Source organism: Amblyomma mixtum, chromosome 3 (genome assembly GCF_055824585.1).
Source record: "Amblyomma mixtum isolate Tamu chromosome 3, ASM5582458v1, whole genome shotgun sequence".
Taxonomy (NCBI): domain Eukaryota; kingdom Metazoa; phylum Arthropoda; class Arachnida; order Ixodida; family Ixodidae; genus Amblyomma; species Amblyomma mixtum.
The window spans coordinates 298,192,988-298,208,183 of record NC_143014.1 but is presented as its reverse complement, the minus strand read 5'-3'; the positions used below and the strand labels follow the sequence as shown (position 1 = coordinate 298,208,183).

The 15,196-nt window shown below is 47.3% G+C and overlaps 2 protein-coding genes and 1 pseudogene across 2 annotated transcripts in view; 1 reads left to right on the top strand and 2 right to left on the bottom strand.

Moving 5' to 3' along the window:
* Window positions 1-15,196, bottom strand: part of LOC149355336 (uncharacterized) — a 290,308-nt gene that overhangs the window by 6,725 nt on the left and 268,387 nt on the right. The gene's annotated exons all lie outside the window — the stretch shown is intronic.
* On the top strand, window positions 1,870-7,070 carry LOC149355339 (uncharacterized). The gene is made up of 7 exons (XM_089585153.1): window positions 1,870-1,893; window positions 3,134-3,190; window positions 3,272-3,328; window positions 5,410-5,466; window positions 5,664-5,825; window positions 5,914-6,667; window positions 6,771-7,070. The coding sequence occupies exons 1-7, from the start codon at window positions 1,870-1,872 to the stop codon at window positions 6,986-6,988; spliced, it is 1,329 nt and encodes a 442-aa protein (XP_089441279.1). The 3' UTR covers window positions 6,989-7,070.
* Window positions 8,475-11,261, bottom strand: LOC149355338 (uncharacterized; annotated as a pseudogene).

The window sequence follows — 15,196 nt, the reverse complement described above, 5'->3', positions numbered from 1 at the left end:
GCACTTTTTTTTCTTCAGCCACCTGCTCTGTTTTACTGTCGAGATGAAAATAGAATTGTGCTGATGGTTGCGGCATTTTCTTTAAATAAAGCTATCGGTATTGCGAGCACGGCAGCTTGACTTCTTGAAGCCGTTTGCAAACTCGTCTTTAACGAGTCCGGCTAATGTTACTGCTATAAATGCTACTAAACCATCTTCTTTCATTACAAAAAAGATCAAGGCGAAAGCTACGTTTGTATTCCTTAAATACGTTGTTTTTTAACGGACGCGAGCCATCTCCTGCTGACGCTCCTCAAGCTGGGAATGGCAGACGAGGCGCTCATCCTAAATCGACCGCAACGCCACCGCCTAGACGGTGATCGCTCGGGGCCGCTCTACTCCCTGGCCACGTCCCTGGCTTGCCGGCGCAGTTTGCCGACTGTCCTTATCTAAAAACGTTGGTCGAGTGAGAGACGCCTGGCTCCGAAGCGGCCCACTCATTCCGTGCCAAGCGGTTCGGGGAAGCGGCAGCCGGTTGACCACGAGGCTTTCGCCAAGCACACTTTAGAATTTTCAAAGTGCCTTCGGTATTTTTTTTTAGGAAAGGAAATGCCCAGTATCTGTCTGCTACAGCTGCGAAACCAATAGAGCGGGGGCTTGAAAGCAGGGGTAAAATTTGTAAATTGTTTTTTGAGGAAAGCAAATGCGCAGTATCTGTCTTACAGATCTCGGTGGACACCTGAACGAGAGGGAAGGCGCGTAACTTCCCTCTTGGACAGTGGACACCTCAATCGTTCTTTAAGCTATGTGGCGGCAGTGACAGAAGTGGGCTGCATGATTTGGCGTCAACAACGTTGTGCCAGAAACGCTGCCACCTGCCAGTGTGGCAGGGTGGGTGGTACTTTAGTGTAGATATATAAAGATAAGCGGGAATTTTTTACCCCTTATGCGGGAGAACATCCCGTTCCTCTCGCTCGTAATGGCTCCCACAGCTGTGATAACCTCGCGAAATACTTGCGAAGACCTCGTCTTTGAGATTCAGGCATTGGTGCAGCAAGTCGAGCATATACACCATTTTACTGAAGACAGCGAAATACTCTCTAACCCCCTGTACATTGCGCCGACAGTCATTTCCGTTTCCGCCGGCCCACTGTTGCCATCTCCCAGTGAGCAGTGCGCATAGCTTTGCGTGTGCGCGATTTTTCATTGCATAGCGGGCTCGCTCTTCAATCTGCGCTGTTTTAAGGTTCGTATCCCTTCATCAATGCCGTTCTCGGTGGCAAGGTCGTCGGGTCAGCACTGCGCAGTTGTTGGCTGCACCAATAATCAAAGAAATCGGAAGCGGATCGCCGGGAGCGAGTGCGGACGACATGCAACAACCAAGTCTGAATGCGGTTGTGGCATGTTTCAGCTGCACCGCTTTCCCGCTGACCCTGAATTATCTCGCCAATGGACGTCTTTGGTAAATCGAAAGAACTTCGTTCCAACAACGAACTCTCGGATATGCTCGTCCCATTTTGTGGATGGGCGACGCACGCAGCAAAATCCTCTGCCGATGTTGAACTTGGGATACCAGCGCAAGGCAAGTGGTCTTTTCATTTCTGTCGTGTCGCGCAATGTTAACGAAATATTTACGAGATATTGGACAAAAATGCAGTATGACAGTGACAGTTCAGCACGAAACGCTCGCAACGTTGTGCAACACAGTTCAGTGATAGACATGAGCTGCTTTTGTGCGCTCATTTTTCAAATATTGTGCAGCTCCAAAAAATTAGCGCACTGTGGGCACGTCCACGAACGCAAAATGGGTTTGCGTACGTTCTAATAATTGCATTGGTACTATTTCAGATCGTTCGTGGCCGTAGGCGTCTCGTTCGTGACGGATGTAGTATGCCACCGCCACCGAAGAGAAAGGTGAGCTTACTACGACTCTTAACTGTGCAGCACAATTTATTGCAGGTGAATTTACCAGACCTGTAAAGGTATTGTATTGAAATTTCGGAGCATCTCTGCGGGTCTTACGCTGGCCTAACACGCAACGCCGAACGATTTGGCGAAAAACTGACGCTCAAAAGTCCGAATGACACGATCATGGTTCGCCTGCCTGTTGTATCCGGTGGCTTCGCGTTGGCGCTGCCCTGTCGTGCTGAGCACCCAGAGCACGACATCGCGATCCTTCTGCCACTCAGTATCGCCGCGGGATCTCGCCCTTGAGACTACCGTTGATTCACGGGCGTGGTTCTTCGCATACTCGATGGTTGCATTTGCACACCCAGTGGCGTGCTTGTTCCAAATACTGCTTCGGGCTACCCGTCCAACCCAATGCGGGTGCACCTGAAGCTACTATTAAAATGCGCAAAGCTTCGTACGGCGCCAACTGACAAACATTCCATTAAGAAGTAACACTTTAATAATCCTGAGCAGTAACCGAACTCAGCACCAAGCATAACAAGCAGCTGTATGTACATAATGTGCGATTTAGGTGATCAGTATTAAACCTTCTGGAAGAGCAAGGTACACAGTGGCAGTGCACAAAAGAAGTGATAAAACAACTGTAGAATACAAATACATTACGCGCAAGATACCTTAAAAAAACTTGCTCGATAAAATCAGCTTGCAACTTGTACTAGTTTAGATGCTTTGAAAATCACTGTTTTGCATAATTTACAAGGGTAATTAACTCCTAACACTGCGACCTAGTAAAGGTAATTAATTGCAGACAGACCGATCATTTTGTTAGTCGTAATGAACACTGCTTGCTTAAAAATGCCTCTGCCTGTGGAATTTCATTACTATATTCTCTCAAATTCAAGACAGTATCATTGGGCTGGGTGCAATGATAGCTGGGTGCTTCGTAATGACCAGTGAAGCTGCTGTAGGGATGTACAGTCGGGCCGGAATGAAATGCAAACACCCATGTGTAACACTTTTCTACTTGGCTGCGAGATATTACTTTTGAACCGGATTATGAAGACATACTTTGGTAGACCCTGTAGACACCAACATGAACCAGTCTAGGTGCACAATGCAGCCGAAAGTAGACTGGTAAAATATTTTATTTTCTTGACATGCACTGTTTGCATTCCATTCTGGCCCAACTGTACATATTTACCAAGATTCTGAGTGGCCTGCAGCACTTTTTGTTTATTTACAGGCTGTTCCACATGTTGAAAGCTCCTCAGACAGCTTTGACAGCACCAATGACGCTCATGTGAGTGGTGATACAAATGTGCTTGTGTTCTTGATATGTTAAAAAATATAAACTTGAGCTCACTGCCATATTTGTCGACAGGTTGGTCTTTATGGAGCATGGACTGAAGCTAGCCTGGGTAGTGCTAACGAGGAAGAGGTAAGGCTGCTTATCAAGGTGCATAATTTTCTGAACATGTAAGTGGATATTATACTACTGTTCTCTGCAAAATGGAATGATATCCACTGCAAGTAGATGACTTGGCTAGCTTGTTCTTGCTCAGTAAAGCTAATGCAGCCACAGGAAATTTATCAACCTCAAATTTTAAACCGGAGCCCAATGCCATGTTCTCCAATCACGGGCACCCATTTCAAAGGATGCATAGCAGCCAGTTTGGCCTCTAGCTATGAAGGTGTATGTGTGTGAAGCTTTGTACATGCTGTGTGGAGCTAAGCCTCTTCCTCTCTATACAGATTATTGTACACAGTGCAGATGCCTCGAGTGGCTCACTCGCACATAGTGAGCCTGATGTAAGTACGAATCCAAACCCTTATAAGCCCCAAAATTCAAACCTAAGCATACTGCCACATTTTTCCACCAACAGGAGGACCCCAGCTGTGGAAACGCAGCACATAGTTTCACTTCTAGCAACGACAGAGATCAGGAGGACCCCAGCTGTGGAAACGCAGCACATAGTTTCACTTCTAGCAACGACAGAGTTCAGGAGGACCCCAGCTGTGGAAACGCAGCACATAGTTTCACTTCTAGCAACGACAGAGATCAGGAGGACCCCAGCTGTGGAAACGCAGCACATAGTTTCACTTCTAGCAACGACAGAGTTTAGGAGGACCCCAGCTGTGGAAACGCAGCACATAGTTTCACTTCTAGCAACGACAGAGTTCAGGAGGACCCCAGCTGTGGAAACGCAGCACATAGTTTCACTTCTAGCAACGACAGAGATCAGGAGGACCCCAGCTGTGGAAACGCAGCACATAGTTTCACTTCTAGCAACGACAGAGTTCAGGAGGGCCCCAGCTGTGGAAACGCAGCACATAGTTTCACTTCTAGCAACAACAGAGATCAGGAGGACCCCAGCTGTGGAAACGCAGCACATAGTTTCCCTTCTAGCAACGACAGAGATCAGGAGGACCCCAGCTGTGGAAACGCAGCACATAGTTTCACTTCTAGCAACGACAGAGTTCAGGAGGACCCCAGCTGTGGAAACGCAGCACATAGTTTCCCTTCTAGCAACGACAGAGATCAGGAGGACCCCAGCTGTGGAAACGCAGCACATAGTTTCACTTCTAGCGACGACAGAGTTCAGAAGGACCCCAGCTGTGGAAACGCAGCACATAGTTTCACTTCTAGCAACGACAGAGTTCAGGAGGACCCCAGCTGTGGAAACGCAGCACATAGTTTCACTTCTAGCAACGACAGAGTTCAGGAGGACCCCAGCTGTGGAAACGCAGCACATAGTTTCACTTCTAGCAACGACAGAGATCAGGAGGACCCCAGCTGTGGAAACGCAGCACATAGTTTCACTTCTAGCAACGACAGAGTTCAGGAGGACCCCAGCTGTGGAAACGCAGCACATAGTTTCCCTTCTAGCAACGACAGAGATCAGGAGGACCCCAGCTGTGGAAACGCAGCACATAGTTTCCCTTCTAGCAATGACAGAGATCAGGAGGACCCCAGCTGTGGAAACGCAGCACATAGTTTCACTTCTAGCAACAACAGAGATCAGGAGGACCCCAGATGTGGAAACGCAGCACATAGTTTCCCTTCTAGCAACGACAGAGATCAGGAGGACCCCAGCTGTGGAAACGCAGCACATAGTTTCACTTCTAGCAACGACAGAGATCAGGAGGACCCCAGCTGTGGAAACGCAGCACATAGTTTCACTTCTAGCAACGACAGAGTTCAGGAGGACCCCAGCTGTGGAAACGCAGTACATAGTTTCACTTCTGGCAACAACAGAGATCAGGAGGACCCCAGCTGTGGAAACGCAGCACATAGTTTCACTTCTAGCAACAACAAATGAGATCAGGAGGACCCCAGCTGTGGAAACGCAGCACATAGTTTCACTTCTAGCAACGACAGAGTTCAGGAGGACCCCAGCTGTGGAAACGCAGCACATAGTTTCACTTCTAGCAACAACAGAGATGTAAGCATTCCTTCGAATCCTTGCAACATGCTGCCAACTCAAATTAAACCTCACTGTGCTGTCCATTTCTGAACAGGGCACTGCATACAGTGAAGATGCCCTGACCACTTTAGCTCCGCAAAGTGAAGATGATGTAAGTATTACAACTTCGTGTAGCCCCCAGATTCAAGCTTATTCGGTGCCTCATTTATCCACAACAGGAGGACCACAGCAGAGGAAATGCAAGACGTTATGTCACTTCAAGCAACGACGGAGACGTAAGCATTCATGCGCATCCTTGCAACATTTGCTAGCTCATGAAACTTCACTTCACTATCAATTTCTCAACAGGGCACTGCATACGGTGAAGTTGCCTTCACTACTTCGCCAGCACAAAGTGAAGACATAAGTTCTGGTTCCACACTGACTGCAGCTGCCACATTGTTCCAGCCACAGAATGGCCCTTGCAATGAACATGCATCAACCAGCATTGCTCCCAGCTTTAAACGAGATGTAAGCATCCAAGTAAAGCCTCGTAGTGTGTTTTTACTGTAACAGCAAATTACATCTGTGGACTGTATCTTAAATTGATCTGTTGCAGGTGGAGATGAAAGAACAATCTACACAGTGCGAGCCACTAGACACTGATCACACCTATGCAAGCAAGCCAAGCCAGTACCCTATGTTTTCTATGACGGTAGCATTTTGTAACCTGACTTCTGAGGATATTGATTTCTACACAGGCATACCAGTATCAGCATTCGAAATGTTGGTTTCTGCCCTCAAAATGCATTCACAGACAGAAAGGAGGACACTATCTATAGAAGAACAGCTGCTGCTGACACTGATGCGACTGAGGCTGGGTCTTCTGTATGGAGACCTGGCAAGGAGATTTGGCATATCAATTGCAACTGCCTCCCTCATTTTCGCAGAAGTTCTGAAGAACCTAGTAAAAATCATGGAAGATGTCGTTATATGGTTGCCCAGGACAAGGCTACGGGCCAATATGCCCACAAGTTTCAGGAAATGTGGATATGAACGCACCACATGCATATTTGATTGCACGGAAGTAGTCCTTCAAAGGCCAAAAAAGCTTATGGCTAGAGCACAGAGCTATAGCGCCTACAAGGCGGCTAATACAATCAAGTTTTTGATAGCCATTGCTCCTCATGGGCACATCATGTTTGTGTCGAATGCATTTGGTGGGAGGGCCTCAGACAAACTTATTGTAAGGACATCTGGGGTAGAAGAACACCTACGACCAGGCGACCAAATAATGGCTGATAGAGGCTTCAAGCTGGAACCACATCTTGAGGTCCAAGGGATCAGAATGAATGTGCCTGCTTTCACAAAAGGTACATCATGGTGCTGTCCGAGATCTACTTGAAATGCACGCACAGAACAAAATGTTTGATGCTTATCCCTTACTGATGTCTTCACATTTTGTTCATTTTGCAGGAAAGAAGCAATTATCACAAGAGGAGGTGACAAAGACTAGGCGCATTGCCTCAGTTCGTATACATGTGGAGAGAGCCATAAACCGCATAAAGACATACAGAATCTTTAAGCAGGTGCTCCCCATAAAATCAAAAAAGTATATTGACGACATTGCATTCGTTTGTGCTGGGCTCTGCAACCTGAAGGGTCCTCTTATTAAGGGACGACATGAACAATAAAGTGCACCACACTGTGTGAAATGCAGTTTAGCACAACGATCAATAAATGATTGAATGCAACATCCACTGGTTGAAAAATGTTTACTTCATCGTATATGCTTGTGAGACAGCCAGCGTCTGGCTCAACCTTCATGCATTCCTGCTTCTGGAACATCAGGAGTGCAACAGAGCTGAACCTCATTATAACAAAGCTTTGCAACCCTGCAATTACCTCATTATAGCCGTTGTGTTAGCGCAGTGCAGTACTTCGGCCGGTAGTTTTCAATGCTTGTCATCATGCAGAACAGGGAAAATGTAATGTTCATCTAAAGTACTACAGTGCTTCTTGCCCTCTTCCTTCCAGTCCCTTCTACATGGTGCAATTCTGAGATACTCTGTACCTATATTTTCCCATTAACCAACTATTATTAGTCGTCCCTTGTTAATATGGATATTTTTGTTCCCGACCAAAGCTGTCCATAGAGCGAGTTATCCGTAATAACTAAATGTGAAAAAATAATTTAAGAACATTACGGTACGCTTCTGTGCATACCAGTCAGTAATTAAGTGGAAATTATACAAATCCTTGGGAGCTTCAAGTCAATTGTCCTAGTAGCCATTATACTGAAAATAATGCAGTCTGCAGCATCTATTGCTCCATGAGACGTGATGGTGTGTTGGAGCATGGCGACTTATCCCTTATCCTCTACATGCATCAGGCAAAGTGCTGCACTGAGTCGCTGCACAACCTGCAGAGAACTTTTTCGCAGTTATTCATGCACGATGATATGAAACAACAAATCCGCTATCACTGCAGCATTTGCGTTTTTGCACTGCCTTTTGCTGGTGTCCTGCGCTCAATGTACAAGAAATGAAATATCTGGTTGGGGCAGTCGAGATTTAGTTCTCTTCTATGCACATATTAGCGCAACAAAAATGCATGGACCCGTATAGGCTCTGAGCGGCGAGTTGCCGTATTAACAAGGCGTAAATGTACTGAAAAAGCTTGGTCCCTAGAATAACGTTTTATAATTTGAGTCTTCTACATTAAGGGGCACGGCTATGTTATATTATTCAATGGGATCTATGGTGGTCAGGATGCTGACTACTGAGCCGGAGTTCCCGGGTTTGATCCCGACAGTGTTTCAATGGAGACTAAATGCAAGGTGCTCGCACAATGTGCATTGTCGGTGCACGTTAAAGAACCCCAGGTAATATAAATTATCTAAAGCCTTCCCGCTACAGTGTCTCTCATAGCTTGAGTTGCTTTGGAACGTTAAACCCCATAAACCACAAACCTTCAAAGGAACTAGCCATTCCATTCTTTGTTTTATCCATCCTTTCATTATGATCACTTTTGTTATAATGAGGTTCAATAATAGTACATGCTACAAAAAGAAAGGTACCTACATGTTACATATTTCACAATATTCTTTTCCCAGAGGCAACTTTCCCTCTGAATGTAGTCCTTCAACATAAGGAAGCAAATGAAGAAAATAGAAGTTCCTCAGCCTGGCAATGTGTTGCTGAACATATGCTGGATTATAGGGAACATTTACAAGCACATCACTTTCAGCAGACCACACATAAAAATGGCAACTTGTTTTTTCAGCACAAAACAAAGTGAACTGAACCTGGCTATAGTAGCCATTCTTGCCATTTGGGCAAAGCACAGCTTCACCAGCCACATACCTCACATCATATTTTTCTCCCTCTATCAAAGACCGGCAGTCTGGGACTGTTGGGCATTTAATTTCTAGTAAAGCACCATCTTCGCAGATGCCATCTGGGCTGGCTGACAGCCAAGGCTGTGCAGTGCTGACTAATACGCCTGACTGCGACACTGACAGACCGGTCCTTTTTGAAAACGCTGCTTTGGCAATTGCCTCATATTTGAGCCCGTGTTTTGTGGCAGAGTTTCCCATGAAAGACGGGCTGGCAAGTGCGCTAACAGCGTTCATAGGATCAGTATTTTCTCTCTTGGGGACCCTTTTAACGTTTGAGGCAGTTACGCGTAAACGCCTTGCCGTGTGCCAAAGCGTGCAGCTCTGCTCCTTGGTGGCGACCTGAAGGGCTGCTCGTCCTTTAGGAGAGAGCACTACAAACGCTTCATAAAAGGCTCTGCAGTGGTCGCAGCTGCTAGGAAGCTGCTTGCTGTCGCTGTGTCGATGGCGAGGCTCATCCGAGACGGGCTGATCTGCAGGACCGCTGCAGTGCACAGCATTCAGTGTAGTATGAAGAAGAGTGCCTGCAAGGTACAGAGTAATCAGGGCATTGGCATATGCTGCTATTTTCCAAGTAACAGCAGTTATTGAAACTGTTCTGAATAAAAAGTGCATTTCAATGTGCAATTAACCACCAATTTCACAAGAGGATAAACAATAATAGTTGAATGCACGTGGCCTGCAAAGCACTAACCATGAGCATGAGATGAGCCTTGCATAAAGTTCTGCTGCTGAGCACCCTAAAACTTTGCTATATGGATCTATTTTGTAACAGTTATGTTCCTAGCCTGTGAAAAACATGACATGGAAAAACACCAAACCAGAAGTTTCTCAGCAATGTTATGTAATTGCCAGGAATGCTGAAGAGGCCTCGATACGGGCTCTTGTTGATGTGCTCCATGAGCTCCTCGTCCGTCTCAAACTGGCGGATCCGCCTTGTCGGCCTTGGCTGTTCTATGCCCTCATCGACAGTCGACCTTTCCAGCCTAAACCTCATGTCTTTCAATAAAGCCTGCTCTACATTTCGCTTCGTTCCTCTGTTCCACAGAGCTGATTTGTCAGTGCATGTGGATCCAGTCAGCCCAAGGTTTGACGCCATTTCTACTTTACAAAGTATGGCGCCAACGTGGCTACACACTCCGGCTTGGCCAGCCATACATGAACAGGCAGCCGTGACAACTTACCCAGTTTGTCGCACACAGGCCCATGCTGTCCAGGGCTTGTTGTTCACAGCCTGCGACGGCCGCACCTCTGCCTTTATGTACAGAAGTTCTTCATTTACTCTAGAAGCCAGGACCTTTCCGACCCACCCACTCTGGAGAAAGTTGTATGACTCGAGGCTCTTGTATGCCTCAGCTTCCTGCAAGTCACAGGCCTTTGATTTTAACAAGTAGCACACAATATGTGCGCTACTAATCTCGGGCCAGTGCTTGGCATCGTCCGTCCACTCGACGACTTGGTCGGGATGTTTGTATGTTGACCCATCTGAAAAACAAGAAATAACAAGGATTATGCAAAAGTCAGAGACCAAGTTGTCTTAAGACAGTACACACCAATGCTCCAAATCTGGCTTCCAAACATGACTTTCTGACTCAGCTAAATGTCCGTTAAATGTGGAATTTGCTGTTGTAGCCACACTGTACAGTCTCGCAACTAGAATTGGGATGAGATACATAATTAGCTATCTAACTACCTATCTGGAAAGGAAAGGGACACTACCTGCCACTATTCGCGGACATATGAACAGTGCCGTTGAGAAACGAATGCAGAAGGGAATGAAAGACGCGAGTGGAAACAAGGCATCGTAGCAAATGCATTGCTCAGCATCGTAATGAGTGGTTCACTGGTATTCACGGATTAATTCATTAGCTCACACTCGTGATTACTCACTCGCTTTCAAAGTGAAGTAAAATCAGTACACTTAGAGTGAGTGTGCCGACATATGAGCGCAGGGCTCCTTTGCCTCCGTCGAAATGCAACCGCCACGGCCGGGATAGACACGCGCGTTTTCGGGATCAGCAGAGCGAGACGCAAAAGTGCGCGTCAATGCACGTTAAATACCCCATGATGGGCCAAGCTAAACTGCGCCCCGCTGCAATGTAATTCATCACAGCGTAGGAGGTTAAAGCACGACGTGGGGTTTCACGTACACGCTCTCGGAAGACGTATGTACCTTACAACGGTACACGATCCGCCACTTGTAGCGCGACGCTTACTTGTAACACAAAACCTTCATATGATGTAACGACAACACACTAATAAACCATAGCACACATAACCGGGAAACAATACACTACTTGAAATGGACCGCGTTGGACAGTGTTCGGAGCGGCGACCGGAGACGCTTCCCGCAGCACGCTGCAGCAAGGCGCGATCGCCAGCCGCACCTGCAGCTATTCCGCTGTGTGCTCGTGCCCAGTTACAAGTATGTGCTCCTCAATAATAAAGTATTAACGTCTTAATAGCAAACAACGACACTCACCGATAATCAGAGTTTGGCCAGTGGACACGGCGCGCAGCCCTTCGGCGTCGTGCTGGCCGCTGCTGCTGTTCGGAGCTGCTTCCGCCATGTAGAACTGACGATTCAGATTGACGCTGGAGGTGCTATCACTCAAAAGCAGTGCACAACCACAAGCGCACAGAAACGTACAACACCAGTCTGATCTGCCCCTAGCTGCTGCTCTCCTACGAAGTGTGTACCACAGGCGTGATTGCGACGTAACGCACAGCTCAGTATGGCGCACGGAAATGCCGATGCGAGCTTTTCGCTTCCGCTCATACGGGGCGCCACCGTCAAATCAAAATGGTGGCGCCCAGGTAACGAAACTAAAATCGTGTATACCCATCTATTTCTCCGTCCACAAAGCTTCCTTCATGACAATCAAGAACTGTTAGTGGAGTGTTTCTGGAAGAAGGAATATGTGTGAAAAATAACAACGTCTGTAATTGTACACACGTCTTGCTCGAGTTCCTTGTCTCAATCTATCGAAAAGCTGAAACAGCTGATGATCTGCGCTCACATTTCGCATTAAGAAGTAACGTAATCGTAGGCAATTTTTTTTACACAATTTCAACGTCCACGACTGTTTTGACTTCCACCCATCACATAGACGTTCGCGAGTATTATGGCATTCAATCGACGTTTTGCCTCTAATTAATTAACTAACAACTCCATATGAACAAAATGTGACCCGCATCGATAATTACCTTCCTTTATAATAATCAATTATTTTTCACTCCTAGCTCTTCCTCGAAAGACGTAACGCCTGCCGACGCGTTTATCGTCCACTTTCTGCGGACACGAAAGGGCGAGCATAGCCAAGTAATGCATTCGCAGTACGAAGTACGTTGTCTGTTTGAGTGCCTGAAGCCAGCTAGACCTGCAGAAATAGCAAAAATAAGGCTGCTACTGCGCCGCGCCTGGGTTCCGAGTCAGCGGGGGCGTGAATGGTAAAGCTTCGCTGGCCACAACACGAGAGTACCACTCTATCGCCAGAATAAAACACCGATCGCGTTTAACTCCCACTCTTTTGCGCTGTGAATTGTATGTCGTCGTTTTAAGCATGAAATGCTTTTAGCTCCCGTTGTCGGCAGTGTGGTGAAGTCACGCCGAGACCGACAGCCAACATCCGGGCACTGAATTCCACTCATCCGGGCACTCAATTCCACTCATCCCGGCACTCAATTCCACTCATCCGGGCACTGAAACGAGGGTATCCGGGCACCGTACGAGATTTAACGAGACACTCTAAGAGAGAAGGCCGCGCTTCCGCGCCGTCCCCTAGGATGGCGCTGCGGTCCCACACTCACGTATGTAAAAGACCGGCCGCTGGGCCTTCAGCTCATGAAGGTTCCCCCTTTGGAAGGCAGATGTATACACACTCGCGGAGTATTCGAACGCGCTGCAGATACATTCGTGTCAGGCCTGCGTCTCGTCGTGTCTGCGTACGCTTCTGCATCGTCCTGCATTTCATTGCCGCCACCGTCACAGCTGCTTAAGCTGAGCTATGGAGCCTGATGGAAGGAGAGATAGGAATCGTCTTGCGGAAAGCGATCGCTTTGCGAGTGATACGCCACAGTAGAAGACTGCTCGCCCCTGCCGACAACGCCATGATTATTCGGCCGCTCCCGAAAGCTCCAAGGCCGCCGCGGTTCGCGGCTGCGTATACCTAAGCCCGCACTATTGCAGGCGATCGCTTCGACGCAACAAGAAGAGTTTGCACACCCATTTCAAGATTTTGGCTAGTACCATCTAGAACCAATGTGTTATGCCCGTAAACATTTCATGCTTACCCTACTGTCAGTTACGGGAGAGGCAGAAATTTTTTTCCTATGCTTTTATTGTGTTTAACACCCCAAAGCGACTCGAGCTATCAGCGACGCCGTAGTGGAGGGCTCCGGACAATTTCGACCAACTGCATTTCTTTAACGTGCACTCACATCGCAGAGTATACGGGTCTCTGGCATTTCGCCTGGATCGAAATGCGTCCGCCGCAGCTGGGATCAAGCCCTTGTGTTTCGGATCAGCTGCCGAGCACCATAGCCACTGAGTCACCAAGCCTTCTTCCATGTTGTTTTCTTAAACTCTCTTAAATTCGTCTTCTTGAAGTGCGCAAGGTATCGAGAACGCACAGCTTTCGCAGTGATTTCTTAAGGGGCGTTATACCCCTCTCACAGGGCCAATTTCAATGGCCATTTAGTCGAGAGCCTTCGTGATTCTCAATCATTGTCGAACTCGAAGGAGTTGTGTAGCTGCTACGCGGCAAATCTCAATAGGCCTTGAAATGGTTCCCGTGTTTTACGCCAAGCTTGTGTGGCGCCAGAATCGCTGCTCTAGATTTTGCTCAAATAACAAATATTTTTATAAATCTGAACTAAATTTTGAAATGCATTTTTCTGGAGTCATGGGGGGTTTTTAGTTATTATTAAAAGCCCGTTGCGTTGCTTTGAAAGACACTGCCTTTCGTGCGATTCTGTCGCTGCTTTGTAACGTTCTGGTAACATTCATACAGCTGGCGTTACTATTTTTTGCGATGGAGACTATAAAATTAATGTGGTTTAAACCAGACGGATATAATTTTTAAATTATTGTATAGAATAAATGTTTACTGCTTGCATTAACGTTTAGGAGAATAATGTTTGTTCAGGCTTTTGTATCGCGCACGAAAGTGCGGTTGGCGCCGCTCGAAGAAACGCTAGCAACCTTGTGCAGCGCTCGAAGGCCCTAGAAATCTAGGTAGAGTTCCAGGCCGCTCCGTTGAGTCGATGGCCGTTGAAACTGCCCGCGTAGCAGCGCTGAATGGCCTTTGAGTCGATAGGCTATCGGTTTAGGGCCTTCGAAACGCCGTGTGACAGGGGTATTCAGCGGTACCAAAAATTTATAAAGCGCTAATTCTAAGGTCCCCAGTCACCGCTTTCGTTGTTTTTTGCCTGAAGCCTGAACTTGAATCCCTAGCCTCGAACCGGAAGCGAACTGAAATGGCACGTAGTAGCGCACATAATCCGTATTTAGTCAAGTAAGCTAAATCGGCTGTAATTTCTTTCCGCCAATACGTCAGTCGTTCTCTGGAAACTAATGGACATAAACAAGTGGTCATAAGAAAAAGGATCTTCAGAAAGAAAAAAAAACACTTTATTTGTGAGGAGGTATTGATGGCTGTCTACTTCTACCCCTGAGTGTGGCGCACTGGCGGCTTCACCGTCTAGTAAAACTCCCATCGCTTGCGAACGCTGCAACTGTACAAAGTACGGGATGAGTATGTTAAACTTGAGGTTTGCTTTGCTAAAATCTGGCTGTGTGACCGCAGCAGCACAGGCTGCAGCATCATAAAATACAGCAGGAGAACTTATAGAGAAAAGAAAAAGTGCGGCGCACATTGCAAATGAGCTCCACACTAGCGCCGCTTTTTATCTTTTTTCTTGCAATCCAATCGATGTAACGCCTTTTGCACGTCTCTCCGCTTTGCTGTTTTTTCTCATTCGCAGCGAACCGCGGCAGCGGCAATGGGCGAAGTCTGCATCCACGCCCCATGAACAGGGTCTGCTACAAGCTCATTGTTCTCATGGTAGTGCAAACTAGTTCGGCCGTCGAAACTATTGCTAAACGAGAAGCGCGCCGCGTGGCCTCTCGCAGAGGGCTCGGGAGCATGGACTTGTGTGGCAAAATCGCGACGCTGAAGAACAGCCGCGTCGCGCCTGGACTAGCGGCCACATTGCTTGAATCGGCGAAAACCGGACGAGCTTCGACGGCTTGCACTGACGACACGAATTCTCAAAACGAAGCCACGCAGAGAACAGCCTGGCACTGTCCGGGATGACGAGCACACTCCAAGAGACGCCAGCACTTGCCCAAAAGTATGTGTTCTTCTACAGGATAGTCTTGAACCGTATCCATACCAGCCACGTGCACCTTAACGTAGTCGCAGGGCACAAACCAATATAGTGGTTGAGATCATCAGCTTCAGTGACGAGGACACCATCTCTTCTGCCGGATTGGATTCCAAAA

Coding starts and splice junctions, on each gene's coding strand:
- LOC149355339 (XM_089585153.1), top strand. CDS start 1,870: ATGCCACCGCCACCGAAGAGAAAG. Junction 1,894..3,133: donor CACCGCCACCGAAGAGAAAG/GTGAGCTTACTA, acceptor GTTTATTTACAG/GCTGTTCCACATGTTGAAAG. Junction 6,668..6,770: donor TGTGCCTGCTTTCACAAAAG/GTACATCATGGT, acceptor TTCATTTTGCAG/GAAAGAAGCAATTATCACAA.